The 16,393-nt window shown below is 41.1% G+C and overlaps 1 protein-coding gene across 2 annotated transcripts in view; it reads right to left on the reverse strand.

The window, feature by feature from the left end:
- The window catches only part of IL12RB2 (interleukin 12 receptor subunit beta 2), a 72,134-nt gene that overhangs the window by 16,066 nt on the left and 39,675 nt on the right, over positions 1-16,393 (reverse strand). Inside the window, exons 9-12 of one of the 2 annotated variants that reach the window (XM_079777587.1) lie at positions 15,849-16,068; positions 6,603-6,803; positions 2,275-2,373; positions 2,025-2,183 (exon numbers count right to left, since the gene is read on the reverse strand). In XM_079777587.1, the coding sequence (XP_079633713.1) occupies positions 2,025-2,183; positions 2,275-2,373; positions 6,603-6,803; positions 15,849-16,068 (679 nt within the window). The remainder of the gene's footprint in view (positions 1-2,024; positions 2,184-2,274; positions 2,374-6,602; positions 6,804-15,848; positions 16,069-16,393) is intronic. The other variant, XM_079777588.1, reaches the window with a different exon arrangement.

Genomic DNA, 16,393 nt, shown 5'->3' on the forward strand with positions numbered 1-16,393 from the left:
TTCTCATGAATGAACAAAAAAGTTGCTTCTTTATGATAAATTCTCCTGAAAGAAAGCTGCCTTTGAAATAAGGAGAAGGGCAAGCCAGAATAAATCAAAATTAGAACATCAAGTCTGGCAGGTGCCTTGGAGCTGCTATGAATATGTGATCCATGAAGTCACTCAAGATTATGCTCCAGCCAGAATTTATTTTAATTGCTTTAGTCTTATAGAATAATTAGTGGCCCGGTGCACAGATTCATGCACATTGAAAGAAAATTAATTAGAAGATATATTTTAATATCGCTAGTTGCCCTTTCTCTATAATAGAAGTGTCAGAGGTGAAAGAAAACTAGTAAAATGTACATGAAAATAATATATAAATTGATTAAAAATAATAACAATAAAGACATGATATGAAAACAAAAACATGACATAAAAACAATGACTGATAAATTGATTAAACTTATTCTAATATCTCTCTGTATACCACATTAAGAGTAAAAACACTTTCAGAGTGCTTGACTAATTTCCCTTGTGATGAAGTATTTACAACTTTAACATTAACGTCACATGCTTTTCGAACTCAAGAGAAAGCAACATACAACTGACCATGTCCAAAAACTTTTTGCAGCCCAGTGAAGCAACCCAACTTCTCTTTCAGGCAATTGTCAAGCAACACAGCAGTAAATATCAACAGGAAGCAGACTATTATTGTAGATCACGCAGGGAGAACAAAGAGTAAAATATTTAATTGTAGCAGTGTTTGACTATATTCTGCACAGTGAGAAAACCTAAGTCATTTTCAACTTCAACCATTTCTTACTTCTTTTCAGTCAGGTCAAGTTTCTAAACTTTCTAAATCTCCACTTTCTGGCTAATGAAAAGAAAATAGGATTCCACCAAGTCTATCTACCTACTCCAGGACTTCTACTGTAAAATGTTTGCACTTGGCTATAAAGCAAGTTGGGTTCCTGGGCTGAAGAAACTCCAAGGAGGTTAGTCGCTAGGGAGAGGAAGCTGGGCACTGCTATGCGACATCATTACCCAGCACCCACAGCCACCGTTTCCAGGCTGGGCTGGGCTGTGGGCCGCGTTTTGCACCATAGGGTCTCGACAGCATCGGCTGTGATTTGGTGGGCTGTCACTCCGGGACGGTGGCGGGGCCTGTGTCCCACTTGGGGGAAGCTGAGTGTTGCTTTGTCAGTGCCAGGTCCATGGTGCCGTTTCTCTGTAAATGGCCAGTGCGTGTCACAGCAGCTCCTGCATTGAGCGTCTGCCCCCTGGTGGTCAGTGCACATCATAGCGACCAGTTGGATGGTCAGACACTTAGCATATTAGCCTTTTATATAGAGAGACTAGAGGCCCAGTGACCAAATTCAGGCATGGGGCGGGGGGTCCCTCAGCCTGGCCTGCACCCTCTCCAATCCGGGACCCCTCAGGGGATGTCTGACTGCCGGACATCTCTCTCACAATCTGGGACCACTGGCTTCTAACTGCTCCCCTGCCTGCCTGCCTGCCTGATCACCCCTAACCGCTCTCCCCTGCTGGCCTGATCACCCCTAACCACCTCTGCCTCAGCCCCCATCACCGTGGTTTTGTCCAGAAGGCTGTCCGGAAGACGTCCAGTCTAATTAGCACATTATCCTTTTATTAGTATAGATTATAGGTTATAAGGAATTACTTAAGTTATATCGTAATTTACCCATTTTGAGAATAAAATAGTATACTATAATGGTATTTGTAAATGTGGGGACTCCAAAGTTCCCCAAATGCATACCTTGTAAACCTCAAGGGTCTATATAATAGTACTAAAGTGTCTTTATTGCTTTTTGAAATGCTACCTCCCGATGTGAATAAGCTCCTTGAGAGCCTGGTCCATAATCTTCATTTCTTTAATTTGCTTGGCACATAACATATATCCAGTAACTGTGCATATGCGTTTAGGATGTCTTTTCCTTTGTGTATGTATGCACATGCATGTGCTAGTATCCCCCTGGCATCTGAACAAGGAAGGCCCCACAGCATTCTTTTATCACACGTACCACAAAACTGAGGTTGGGAAGCGGAGCTCTGTTCCTTCCAGTATATCCTGTAATGGAGGATGCAGCCCATTTGTTCCTGGGCTGGAATTTTGTCCCACGAAATTAAAATGCGCCCCTTTTCCTCTGTGATGGCATTAATGTGGGGGCCTCTCAGTGGTGCTGTAAAGTAGAGCACAGGAGGCTTTGTCACCCCTTCAAGTCCAAATCACGAACCTAAAGCAAATCGTGGCCAAAGGTTCCCAAGACTCACCTTTGTGCGCAGCGTCACCCCGGGTGGAGCGGCATCCTCCCCGGGTCCCTGACAGTGCGTGCACGCGGATTTCATAGCAGACGTGAGGTTTTATGTTCTCTGCAAGGAAAGGGAGTTCTTATCACAGGGGCAGTATCACCTGTGAGTCACTAAAGGAGCCACCTCCATATCTGATACAGACACACTCAAGGCATTTCTTGCCTTTTCTTAGTGTGAAGATGGCTCAAGGGTAAAGGAATGACCTGTTACAAAATCTCAGCCTCTTATTTGCCAGGGAACCGCCTCCTGGAAGCCATGGCTCCCCACTCCAAAGTTCGCCTCATAGTGAACAACTAAGCAAACCTGAGTTTCTTTTGAAGGCCATCGTGATTAAGGAGACAAAAGCTAGCCCAGTCTCAACCAGGATTTAAATATAAACACACAGCTTTTGAAACAAAACTCACCTTCAGAAACAAAACAAAACCAAAAAAAACTTTGATGTCTACAAATAAATCATTTGCCATTTATCAAAAAGTGAGGCTGGGTATTTCAGGCACAGAACCTGGAAGACTCTTCAATTCCACAGACGCTTATCAGGATCTGACTGGGGAGCTGGGGGTGACACGTTCGGGTGTGGCTAACCAGGGCACGCTCGGTGCAATCCGACCCATTGCTCCTTCTCTACCTGCCTTATTGGCAAGTCGCTCTTTCCTGCCCAAGCTCTTTATTTCCATTATTTCTACTTGTTATAAAGAAAAAGGGCCCTCTCATAGATACCGCCCATGACATATCTTTAAATTCTCCATTAAAATTTAAAGGAAAAAGAGAGATAATCCCTACTAGGTAACTAACTACAGTATCATGTGGTCAAAACAAGGGCTCTCTCCCATATTGTTTCAAGCCCTGCCATAGGTTGATCTGGTCCCCTACCACGCACAATTGATTAGGATTTAACATTTCCTCTTTGGGGAAGAAGAATTTTACATCACTGAGTAATTTACTAAACTGTGTGTTTTATAAGAAAACCCGCTGTCCTACAAATATTCCAGCAAATAAGCCGTATGTAAAGCTCAAACACACCACCAGTTCTGTCAGAATGACCATGAAGAGAAAAGACTAAGGCCACGGGGTGAGTTCCCATTTGTAGTCACGAACTGAGTGAGATGGAGGTAGGGACGCAGTCAGCTCAGTCCAGTAATCCAAAGATTATACGTGGGTGGTGGCATCCAGACCCAGGGGCCCCAAGGGCAACGTGGAGAATGGAATCACATTTCATTTTAGAGGGGCTAGTGCCTGGCTGCTCTCCTCGTCGAGGAAGGTGCCAACCAACCACCGTGCCATACAGAGGCGTGGGAGTTCCAGATGAGCTCAGCCGGCAAATGCTTTTGTTACGTTTTGCCACGCAGACTGTGTTGAGGGCAGAAGCCTTGGGAACGGCTCTTACAGAAGCTGTGGGCTGCGGCTTGTGAAGAGCCTACCCTTAGTGGAGGAGGGAAGAAAATGTGGCTCCTTAACTCAGGCGACATTTCCTTTTCTGTAAAGCCTGGAGCCCTAGCAAGCTAGTTCCCAGGTCCTGATCTTGAGGACTCCCACTGTACTGGCTAAATCTTATACAAACACTCCTTAATCACGCCTGCTCTCCACCTCGAAAATTCCTTAGCCCTGCTCCCCACACTGTTAAGATTTTTATTTCTTTATCCTGGCCCCAACTACCGGCTCATTTCCTCGTTCTGGCATGCATACCTATATACCGGGTGTCCATGTTTATAAATACTCTTTTAGGTTGATTTTCTGCAGAAAGCTAATTTCCCCTATTAAGTATGGGGGAAGGCAAACACTAAATGACCACTAAGGAGGAGTAACCCTAGAGGAAGAATGAGGGAGCATGCAGAAGGGGGCCCAAAATAGCCTAGGAACCAGGGAAGGTTTTCTAGACATGGCGATGGCCACATAGTGTAAAAGATGTGGCTCCGTATGGCCTGAACCATCTTTATGCAGACAGGGCGGGACTGATGATCCCTCGCCTAATCTTACCGACCTACAGTCCTGGAGCTGGACTGTCTTCGGGCCCACTACAAGCAAGGGCCCCAGCCAGAAGCTGAGGATGCGAAGGCAATGAGTTAACTCACGGAGGAGAGAGGGCCCCTCTGATTTCATGGTGTGAATTACTTAATTTTTTAAGAGTTTATTTTCTTAATGTAACAGCAACACAAACTAACAGTTCATCAAGTGTTTTCAAGTAGCAAGAAAACCATTATTAAAGTTATTTTACCAACTAGTATATGGATCTAGTTCAATTGAATATTTCTAAGATGCTTAAAAACATTTTAGTTTCCTAAATATGGAAACCATTCTCTCTTTTCATCTACTTTATGGTATTTGTGTAGAATCATAAAAGGAAGGAACTGTAGGGACTATATGATTTAAACTATTCTGCAGGGGTAAATCCTAATACAGTTGACAATAAGCATTTCCAATTTTGCAGCAGTTTAGAGCTCACTGAACACCTGCTCTAGGCACTGTTTCATCTGATTTGATAGGGAAAGCAGCCCTCAGGGTAAACTGGTGCTACAACTCCAGGGACAATCACTTGTCCTAGGAGAGACCATAACAAGTAAGGAAAGTTCCTTCTCAAAACAGAGCTGGCATCTGCCTTCTTATAATTCCCATGCAGAGGCCTCAGTTTTGCCCTCCAAAACAGTAAAGAATGCATCCTCCTTTTCATGTACATGTCAAAGCCAGCAGCAGCCATCAATCCAGCCCGCCCTCATCTAGAATTCTCTTCCATGTGCTAAGTAGTTTCCACATTAAAAGTTCCAGAAGCCCAGGGACTTGCTCACCTTCTGTGGCTCACTGGGCAGCATTCAGTTTATGTGTTGTGCTTACAATTGAACACAACTCACTAAAAATCTGAGCCGCTAGACTATAAAAAAAGGCACACAGGTATGGGCCAGCTCATGTATTATCACGCAGTGTGGTCTGTTTATTTCATCTGTGTAATTTTGCTGCCTTAAGCAAGGCGTGTGTGTCCTCCTGGACAGGTGCAATGACTGTCATGGTGTGATGAAAGTGTTATGGGATTTAGAGCTTGAAAATCTATTAAAATTTTAGCTCTGTGAAATAATCCTATCTAATAAAAGGGTAATATGCAAATTAACCATCACTCCATCACAAATATGGCGATGCCCATAACCACAAGATGGCGGCACCCAGTCCTCTCAGCCCCATGGAGTCTCCCAGTCCTGGGAGGGCGGCCACTGAGAGCAGGCAGCATGAGCGGCCTAGAAGAATGCTTGCTTTGTCGCCATGGCAACGAGGCAAGCATTCCACCCCAGCCGCTGAGGGCCTCTGGGCAGTGGGCACGGAGTGGCCGGGGGCAGAGGGGGAACGTTTGCATCGTCGCCCCGGTGACGAGGCAATCGTTCCACGCCCAACCACGGATGGGCCTCTGGGCCGCGGAGAGCCTCTGGGCAGCAGGTGCGGAGTGGCCAGGCCCCACAGAGAGCCACTGGCGCACGGATTCGTGCGTAGGGCTACTAGTAATAATGATAATAATGCTAGCTAAATTATCAAGCACGTAAAATACGCTAGGCACTGTTTTCTCTATATTAATTCAGGTAGTCCTCACAATAACCCAATGAGGTAGATAATATTAATATCCCCATATTATAGATAAGTAAACTGAGGCACAGAGAAATTAATTTTCCCTAGATTATCCAACCTAGAAAGGGGCAGAGCCAGGACTCAAATTTAGATAGTCTGGCTGCAGAACCAGTACTTAAACTTACACTTAAAAAGGATATTGACTAAGTTTTGTCCAATCATCTCAATATGCTTTCAGATGCTTTCTTTCACTTGATTGTAACCGACAGATTTGAAATTTGAGGATTAGTGACACCAATTATATAGATAATTCTGAATTTATTATCACAAGAATAGGCAGCAGACCTGAGCATGGAAGATTTCCTGGAATCCTCATCTATATAATGGGCTGCACATGGTATTTCTGAGACTTAAATGAACTCCCCAATGTAAGGTGCCCATCACACTGACTGGTTACTACTTAGCTCTCAGCCACGCTCATTTGGTTTATTCACTTATATGGCACTGTGTCAGGCATGTGGATTTTCCATAGATACTGGAGCTCTTAGGCGACCAGTTGGTTGGCCTTCCATAGCAGCCATGGTGTATTCTGGGGTGCTGTCCTGAAGGACCCTAGGTCATCACTCTCCTTCATTCTCATGTAGCCACTCGTAATTGAAGGGCAGGGTTTGGGGTTCTCACCTGCAATTTCCTCAAACAAATGTGAATTTAGTAACCCTCCTAAAGGCCGGTGAACAATTAAGTACCTGAAATCAAAGCGGACACGTTGCTGGGGGGAGTCCGTAGCCAGTTCAGAGGGGGCTGCGTGCCATGCCCGGGATGGAGCTCCCTCCATTCCACCACGTACTCTTGGACAGCAGAGGCGGATTCCCTGGGGGGCTCCCACATCACCATAATGTTGTCCATGCCCTCTGAGTTTGCAGAGACCTGGCCAGGAGCCAGCAATGCTTTATGGGGGAAATGGAGAGGGACAAAAACAAAGATCACTGTGTATAAAGATATAAAACATAACAACTCATCCTAGCAAAGTTTTAGAAGAACTGATTTCTTTTTAAGGTCTTGAGGTTCACAGATTTAAGTTCATCGTACTTCTCAATTCGTGGAGATCTGGCATCAGCAGCTTGGACAAGGACCCCGTGTAGAGTTATTTATAGAATTATTTCCCCTTCATATTTCATTTCACTTTCCATTTCTGTGTCCCCAATGATACCTGCTCTAGTGAATGTAATAGGAATCCTTCTAGTCCAGCTCACGTAAATGTTTATTCAGATATATATGGATCCTTGAAAATTAGTGCTGCTTTGTGCTTGTGAGTTGCTATTTCATGAACTGTGTTGGGAGTAAATCTAATGTTTTTTCTAACTTTTTTCCCCCACACAACTTTGTTTCTGGGATATATCCAGCCGGTTCCTATATGTAAATTTAGCTCATTCCTTTAGACAGCTGCCTCAACCCCTTCTTTGCCCAGTCTCCAAGTGACAAGCAGGTTTCCCTCCAACTCTTTACTGATGTAGACCAAAAAAAAAAAAAAAAGGTGCTGTAAATAAATCATAAATTCCTAACTGGGCAGGTCATGGTGGGTGGTCACACCCCAGTCCTGTAACTTAAGTGAGAGCTTTTAAAGCCATCCCTGTCCATTGTTTTTGTGCATCTAGGTTAACAGAAGTAGTGCCAGAAGTAATACCCTTCGAAGGCATAACCACCCTTAAGAAAGCACATAATCTTCTAATCCAACCCCTGCCTTGCTTTCTCCCACCTTCATGCAATCTTCCTTAACATCATCTCTTTAATGTCAAACGCACAAAAGAAACTGAAAAACTGTTATTCTTCAGAGCATTTGAGATCTTTATACCCCGGCATATGTCATCAGTTTGGCTCAAATAAACTCTTATAAAAATTCTCTTCAGGTTTGGACCTTCTTAAATTGACACTAACACAAACAAGGATATGATGGATATTCTCTCGCATGTCCTCGTGTGTACCTGGGTACGAGTGTCTCTAGATGTATATGCAGAGTTGCTTAATGATAGGGTAAATTCCAGCTGTTTTTTTTTTTTTTACTGGAATTAAGTTAAATATATAGTTTAATTCAGGGAAAATCGATGCTATTACAATGTTAAATCATTCCATTAATAATTCACATATTTCACTAAAGATGGCCAGAATGGTCTCTAAAATAGCCAATCAGTTGACACTCCAAAAAGAAAAACTTGAGAGATCTCCTCCCCGCCCCATACCCCCCCACATTAATACGTGGTATTTTCTGACTTCATAACTTTTGCCAATCTGGTACATGTAAAGTGGTATTTAACTGTGGTTTTATTTTCGTTTTCTGATTTCTCATGAGACTGAGCTTCTCTTCATATATTACTAATCATCTGACTTTTTCTCCTTATATGAACTGCCTGTTCATATACTTTGCTCATTTTTTCTGAGTTTCCTGTCTTGTCTCTGATTTGCAGAAATAGCTTTCAAATTCTAGATCTTAATCACTTGTCAGGTTTCAACTCTAAAAATATCTTACTCGACCTGGCTGGTTTTGCTCAATGGATAGAGCATCGGCCTGCGGACTGAAGGGTCCTAGGTTTGATTCCGGCCAAGGGCACGTGCCTGGGTTGCGGACTCGATCCCCCAGTAGGGGGCGTGTAGGAGGCAGCTGGTCGATGATTCTCATCATTGATGTTTCTATCTCTCTCCCCCTCTCCCTTCTTCTCTGAAATCAAGAAAATATATTTTTTAAAAATAAAAATATCTTACTCTAGTCTTTTGACTCTCTGATACCTTTATGATGTGTTTGTTGCCCATAAATACTTACTTTGCTGTAGGTAAACCTATCTATGGTTTGTGCATTTTGAGTCTTGTTTATGAAATCCTTCCATCCAGGGGTCATGAAAATACTCAACCACATTTTCTCCTATTGACTTTTGGTTTTACCTTTAACACTCAAGTTTGTTTGTTTGTTTTTTTATCCAAACCTAACTGAAAGTTTTTCTTTTAAGGGTATAAATTTTATTATTTTTCCCACACAGTGAGTACGTTTTTTCAAGTGTGACACCATCCCTAACATACACAAAGTTCTATATATGACTAGGTCTGGGTCTGGTCAGCTTCATCACCAGAACACACTGATCTCATTACCAGGCTTTGTGATGTCTGACTATTTGTTGGTAAACTCTCCTCTTCCTTTTGCTCTTCTTTTTTCAAAATAGTCTTGGTTATACATAAAACGTTATTCTTCCACATAGCTTTTAGACTCACTTTATTAGGGTCCCCCAAAATTCCAGCTGGTAGTTTTTACTGGAATTAAGTTAAATATATAGTTTAATTCAGGGAAAACTGATGCTGTTACAATGTTAAATCGTTCCATTAAAAGATTACTCAGCTCTCCTTTTACATCTTTTAATGGAGTTTTAAAAAAATCCTCCTTAAAGTTTTCATGTATTCTTTGTTAGTTTAATTCCTAGATATTTGATACTTTTAGTTTGCTATGTAAATGGCATCTTATTTTCTACTATTAATTTGTGTGTGTTATTCTTATTTATGACGAATTTGCTAAACTCTCTAATTAGTTCTAATAATTTATCTATTGCCCATGCTTAATTTTTCATATAATTATCTTATTAACTGCATACTTAAATATCTCTTCCTTCCAATCTTTAAATTCAATCTCTTATTTCCTTTTTTTGTTTGTTTTTATATTGTTGCTAATTTTAAAGAGAAGGTGCCTACATATCTTTATTAAGATGTTATTTACTACTGTATGTTTTTGGTTGAAAGTCTTAAAACACTAAAAAGTTTTATTTTATTCATAGTTTCTCTATAGGTTTTTAAAAATAATATATTACTAAAAACTTTTTCTAACTAAATACTTTTCTATATCTGCTAAGAACATATCCTTTTTTTCTCTCCCTCTCAGTATTAATGTGATGAATTACATTGACACATTTTTCTGATTCCTCCATCTTTAGATTCCTAGGATCAACCTTGCTTGGTCATCCTGCACTATTTTTTAGAGAAGTTTTAAGTTTGCAGCAAAATGAGCAGAGGGTACAGAGATTTTCCAAGTGCCCCTCATACACACAGAGCCTCCCCTACGACCGACATCCTGCACCAGAGTGGTACATACACAGTAAGATTCTTGATAAATACTTTCAATAATCTTTTCCCTTTCATTTACTTTTTCTCTCATTGGAACTCCTTTTAGGCGGTCATCCTTATTTCCCTCTCAATGCTCTCAGTGTTTTAAGTTTGTTTTTTCATCTTTCACATTTCCGATGCCTTTTGGAAGAGTTTCTTACCCAACATTCCACTCACTCTCTCAGTCTCCCAATGAGTCCTTTTTGCTATCCAACCCATTGGCTGAGTTCTTTATTTCAACAATTAGACTTTCCATTCCGAACCTCTTTATTGCGGGCTTCTTCACAACCACCCGTTTCTACCATTCTCTCTTCTCTTCCTTCCTGAGGACACTTATTGTGCTTATTCTAAACTCTTGTTCTTTCTGTTGCATTCGTTATATTTCCTGTGGCACAAGTTGTTCTATTTGTTGCTTTCTCCCAGCCCCCTCCCCCCACCCCTGCCCAAATGTCTGCCCCTCCGATTTCTCCTAATTTTCTCCTTTGGGATCATGTTTTATTTTTCTTGGATTGATCAACAGCCTTAACCTTCATTTTTCTGTGGGAGGAGGAGTGAAAGCTTAGCTGTCGCTCGTGCTCGCTCCTACAGGTAAGTGTAGGTAAGGAGGAGGAGCTTTTCAGGGTGGAGAGTTCGAGGTCAGAGGGCCTGTAGTGATGCCAACTGAGCTCTACCTGCCCACAGGTTCCCCATAGGTTTTCCCCGCACCTACAGAACTTACCTGTGCTTTTATGTCTGGCACTTTCCTTTATGGGGGAGTGGGGCTCTTATTCTCTTAACTGACAGGCCCACAGGGTGGATGGCACCAGAAATCTCAAGAGCCAGCCAGCTCGCAGGCACTCTTTGCTCTCAGCTCCTCTCCCCAATTAGGTTCCAGGGCTTCTTAGAAGATACTCTGCCCTGCTCTCAGGACTTGCCTGCCCTACAGTAGAAATGCCCAGGCAATGATCATATCAGAACAACACAGGCAAGAAAAAGGAGTGCAACAGAAAGTGCGGCCTCAGCCCTTCCCTTCATCACTATTCCCCCTTGCACAGGCCTCTGCCATCCCCTGGCATCCTCAGGACTGGACATGGTAGTTAGAGCCTGTAACCTGCTTAATTCCACAAACTGGAATTCCCCAGCTGTGGTTCCTTTATCTGCATTTGCCTTAGTATCTGACTTCCTATGCCAGGAATATTTTTTTAATGAAATGCATTCATTCAGTAAATATTTATTGAGCACCTATGGTTCACAAGACCCTTTGCCAGGTGATGGGCTAACATAGCCAGAGCCTTTCTGACCACTGTTTTCTCTGGAATTAGCTAAGAAAATCAACTTGGCATTGCCCTGCCTCTGAGTCACTACACTTGCCAGGAACCAGCCTGGATGTCCTCCCGCTGAAGTCTGCCATGGCTTGTTCTCTCCTGCAGATCTCGCCTCACAAGTCACTTCCTCTCTGTGACCCTTCAAACTATTCCTTTAGCCTCAATCATTCAACTTCCTGTCTCCATTTCCACTGAAAGCTTCTGAATAGAGTTAGGAAGTTCAGGAGGTATTTGGAAAGAGACAGGTGGCCTGGTTTTTCTGACCAGCTCTGCCACTAATTAGACGATCTTGGCTAAGTTACTTCCCCTCCTGGGGCTTACGTCTTTGACATCTGTCTGATCCTGTTTATGACTCTACTGGCTTTTGATTCTTCCCAAAGTTTCAAAAATTGTTGAGCACAAGGACTGGTGTGAAATATGTTTTACTTGTTGACTGTGGGTTTGGCACACATTCAATTTTCATGATAAATCAACAAAAACGTTCTAGTGCTTCCTGATATGCAATGTGATGGCAGGCACCTTGGATAATAAAATTGTCCCTACTTTCCTCAGAATCAACATAATTCTACCTATTGTGAGTAGTGTGAACACATACTGAAAGAGAGGGACACACAAAATTATGGTACAATATTTCTACAGATTATTCAGAATATGTGTGAGACAAGAGCCATCAAGGATGGGATTATGTAATTTGCCAATCTGTCCTCTGGCCACTCTGAGATGCACAACTTTACATTGAAGGGTCAGGTGTGGTCTTAGGAGTGGTAAAGGCTCTTGAGAATCCAAGGTTTCCAGGACTGAGACCTTCTTAAAGGCAGCTCAGTTGTACAGAACTGTTTTAGTATCATTCCGTACCTTCTCTACATGCTCATCCTTACTGAGCCTCATTCTTATTTAATACCTGTCCATTCTGAGAGGAAGAAATGTTCCTTTAACTGTTTATGTCACTGGGTTCCATCAACTTCCAGATCCCCACGGTCTTCCTTCCATCAATTATCCCCTTTATTTTCAACTCTTCCCTACCCCTGATTCTGTTTTTTTTTTACTTATATGCTCACTCAGATCCCTCTTTAAAACAAACCCTCATGCCTGCACAACTGCATCCCTTCACCTGGCTAATACCAAGTGGTCTTCTCCATATCCTGTTCCCATGTTGCCTCCTCTCCAAGCCCATACTCTGGCTTTTCTCTGTTCCTAGAGCATCCTGTGCATACCTCTAATCTCACACTTACTATACTACAGTTTACTCGTTTATATGTCTGCCTTTCCACCTGAGTAAATATAACTGGAGGATCTTATTTTTTTAACTTACTGCTGGAGTCCAGTTGACTTAGATAGTGTATGCTCAATAAAGGACTACTGAATGAATAAAGTAGAGGCCAACTCTAAAATAAAGAACGCGTCATTTTGAGAAGTTGTTATCAAATCTAAATGAAGAGTCTGGAATGGGCCCAGAAAATTAATAATGAGGCTTATATCCCCAAGACTCCTCTGCAGTGAGGTCTGAAGAAGTAAGGTATTCTGACATACTGCATTTCAACAACAGCAGGATATAAACAATGGTATGAGTTCTTCTCCCACAGAATTCTCTTTAAAAAGCTACATATGTAGTCCTTACCCATCAAAGAAAAAAACTAAAAAGTATAACAAGCAAAAGGGAAGAAAAATCACCTGCAATCCCATGATGCAATGATGACCTCTATTAACATTTCCATCTATATCCCACTAAATGTTTTTAACATGAGAAAAATGTATATTCATGTAAATATGTATTTTAAATGACATTATCCCACATACACTATTGGAAGCCTGCCATTGTACTTATGAGCATCTTTCCATGGCAATAAAAACATAGCTACAACATCACTTTAATGCTAGTATGAAATTACTGCCAGTGATAGTCAGGATATATTAACCCAGTTCATCTTCTATTATTTTACATTTAGGTTATTTGTACTGTTTCACTTTTTTTTTCCCAACATATTCTTGCCTATATATTTTAAGCACTTATTATTTGCTGAGGATACATTCCTAATGATAAAATTTCTTGGTCAAAAGGTATGTTTATCTTTAAAGTTTATTACATATGGCCAAATTGTTCTTTAGAAAGTTATGCCAGTGCACACACCCACTAGCAGGGTACAAGAATACTTTAATCTCTCACCAATGTGGATTATACTATTTTTTTTACTCTTTCTCAGTCTGATTTGGTTTCTCATGATTTTTCAAAATTTGCATCTTATTGATTAGTAATTAGGCTGAAGATATTTTCATATCATTATTATTCTTCTTATATTTATTATTTGAGTTGTTGTTCATATCCCTGATCTCTTATTTTAAAAGGTTAAATAGGCCCAGCTGGCATGGCTTAGTGGTTGAGCTTTGACCTATGAATCAGGAGGTCACAGTTGGATTCCTGGTCAGGGCCTATGCCTGGGTTTCGGCTTGATCACCAGTGTGGAGCATGCGGGAGGCAGCCAATCAATGATTCCCTCTCATCATTGATGTTTTTGTCTCTCTCTGCATCTCCCTTCCTTTCTGAAATCAATAAAAATATATTTTTAAAAAAGTTAGATTGATAATCCTCTTTTTGTAAAAAAAGTGATATATACTTTTCTTAAATTTCTATTTATACATCTGAAACTAATACAAAGTAATGTTGAAAGTAAATTGTAAGTGAAATAAATAAATAAATAATGATTTTAAAATAGAAAAGAAAACCTGGCCAACTGCTAACATTTGTTAGATCTGAAAATGGGAACATGGTTTTATTATGTACTCTGAAAAAAATTGTTACTCATATTTTTAAAGTTTCATTTTTGGTGTTTTCAACTTTTTAAATTTTACTACGCAGAAAGTTTAAGCTTTTTTCCCCATAGTTAATCCACCTTTTCCATCAGGTTTCTGCCGTAGGTGCAGATTACACATGAGGCAAGATTACCAGTGGCCTATCAAATACCCACCAGCCTTCATCTTCTTTAGCGAGGCAACACTGCTGCCTGAAATACACTTCTGAGCCTCCTTTGAGCTGGGTGTGACCTGGTGACCAATTAGAGTCAATGGCTGCAAATATGTTGTGTGTGACTTGGGGCAAAGCTCCTCAAGGGAGAGGGGGTGTGCCTTCCTCTCTTCCATCTTTCCTGCTGCCTGGATGGATATGGCTGGAACTCGGGCAACCACCTCGGAGTTCAGGAGTTCATCCATCTTGAGGACGAAAGCCAACTTGGCAGAAGGAACAGAAGGAGGAGGCTGGAGTCCTGATGATGTCACAAAGCCCTGTAGAAGGCTGGCTACTTCTGACTTCTTTAATGTGTGAGAATAAATAAGTCACTGTGGTCAGGCCTCTGCTAAGAGCAACCCTTACTCCTAAGAGCAATTCCTTACTCATATACCAATCCAAGGTTATCAATATTTACTTGTATTTTCTTCTACTTATTTTCACTACTCTATTGTCTCTATGTTTATAGATATGTGACTGAAAAGATATATAACCCAGACTTAATAGTATACATAAAATAATCATGTTTTGGTAGAAGCTTCTTCAAAATGATGATTGCTAGACTCACATGTAGATAAAATTGTTACATTGAATTTTAAGGAAGGATCTTATTAGAGTTTTATTCTATCAGGCATTTTTGGAAAAAGGCCTTGAGAAATAGCATTAGCATCCTTCCCCCCTCCCCCACACCTCTTTTTCTTTCTTTTTATACTTTTTTTTTTTTTTTACTAATTATAGGTTTTTATCCAAAGAAGTTAGTTTTCAGAGAATGCAGCTATAAAATGTGTATAGCTAGTTGGGAGGTTTTCAATGTAGATAACTGGATTCATATCTAAATTTGTGGTATAAAGAACTATAACAAAAATTTTTTTACTATAGTTTCATTACAGCCAGAATTTCATTTTAATATGATTGGTTTTAAAATATGTTTTGACTATAGGTATAAAATGCTTTCTTCTAGAATTTGACAGCCCATATTATTCTTGCTTCTGGAAAAATTAGCCAGATATTAGTGTTCAATTTAATGCAACTAATATTTCCTTAACTACCGTATTTTCCGGTGTATAAGACAACTGGGCGTATAAGATTTTCCTGGGTTAAAAAGTCGTTTTATACGCCAGAAAATACAGTAGTCCAATATATCTAATCCATTATACCTAATCCCATCAATATAGCCCAATATACCATGTTTTCCGGCGTATAAAACGACTTTTTAACCCAGGAAAATCTTATACGCCCAGTCGTTTTATACGCCGGAAAGTACGGTAACATTTATTAAGCACCTGCTATATATTAGTCTCTGTATTTAATCTTACAATAACCTGCAAAGCAGATGATGTAATCCCCACTTTAGAGACGGGGAAATTGAAGCCCAGAAGTGTTAATTCAGTTGTCCAAGGCCACTCACAGGCTGAGTGAAAAAGACAACCTCTGAAAGCTGTTGACTCAAAAGTCTAAATTCCAGGGCTACCCACACCAGGCCCTGAACTGAGCCTGGGGAAGATAAGAGATGAGTAAGCCACAGAGAATATTAAAGAAAAGTTGGTACTTACCTGCCCCACACAGGTCCGCTATGTTAATACGAGTGGGCAGGGAACTGCCTTTTGAGTTAGCTGCAGACACAGCCACAGCCCAGTTCTCAGTTCTGGGAATGACCCAGGTCCAGAAGGTATGTTCTGTGATGTTCTGTAGTGTGGTTTTCTCCCCTGCCACCTCCAGCAAAGTCACCTGATAGTGGAGGATTTTTCCTCTTGCCTCTGATACACTCAGATTCTGCAACAAAACACATCCACTTACTATGTAGGCTCAGACAAGGTCGCTGGATGCTCTGTGCCTGGACCTCATGGTCCCCTGCAGCTGGTGGCTACATCTGAATGACCTTTTTTATTTACATCTTCTCAGCTCCTCAACTGCACACTTTATGCTGCTGCCCATCCCCACCATTTAGAGAAAAATATCACTTAACATTTTTTAAAGCTAATTCTTAACAGCACCTTGATTTTTCTTTCTTGCTGAAAAATGAAACTTCCTACCAGTAGAAAACTCAATTGCATTCAATGGAAAAAGAGCAGGCTCTAAACTGGGAAGATCTGGATTT

This window comes from Cnephaeus nilssonii (assembly GCF_951640355.1).
Source record: "Cnephaeus nilssonii genome assembly, chromosome: 7".
Lineage (NCBI taxonomy): Eukaryota > Metazoa > Chordata > Mammalia > Chiroptera > Vespertilionidae > Cnephaeus > Cnephaeus nilssonii.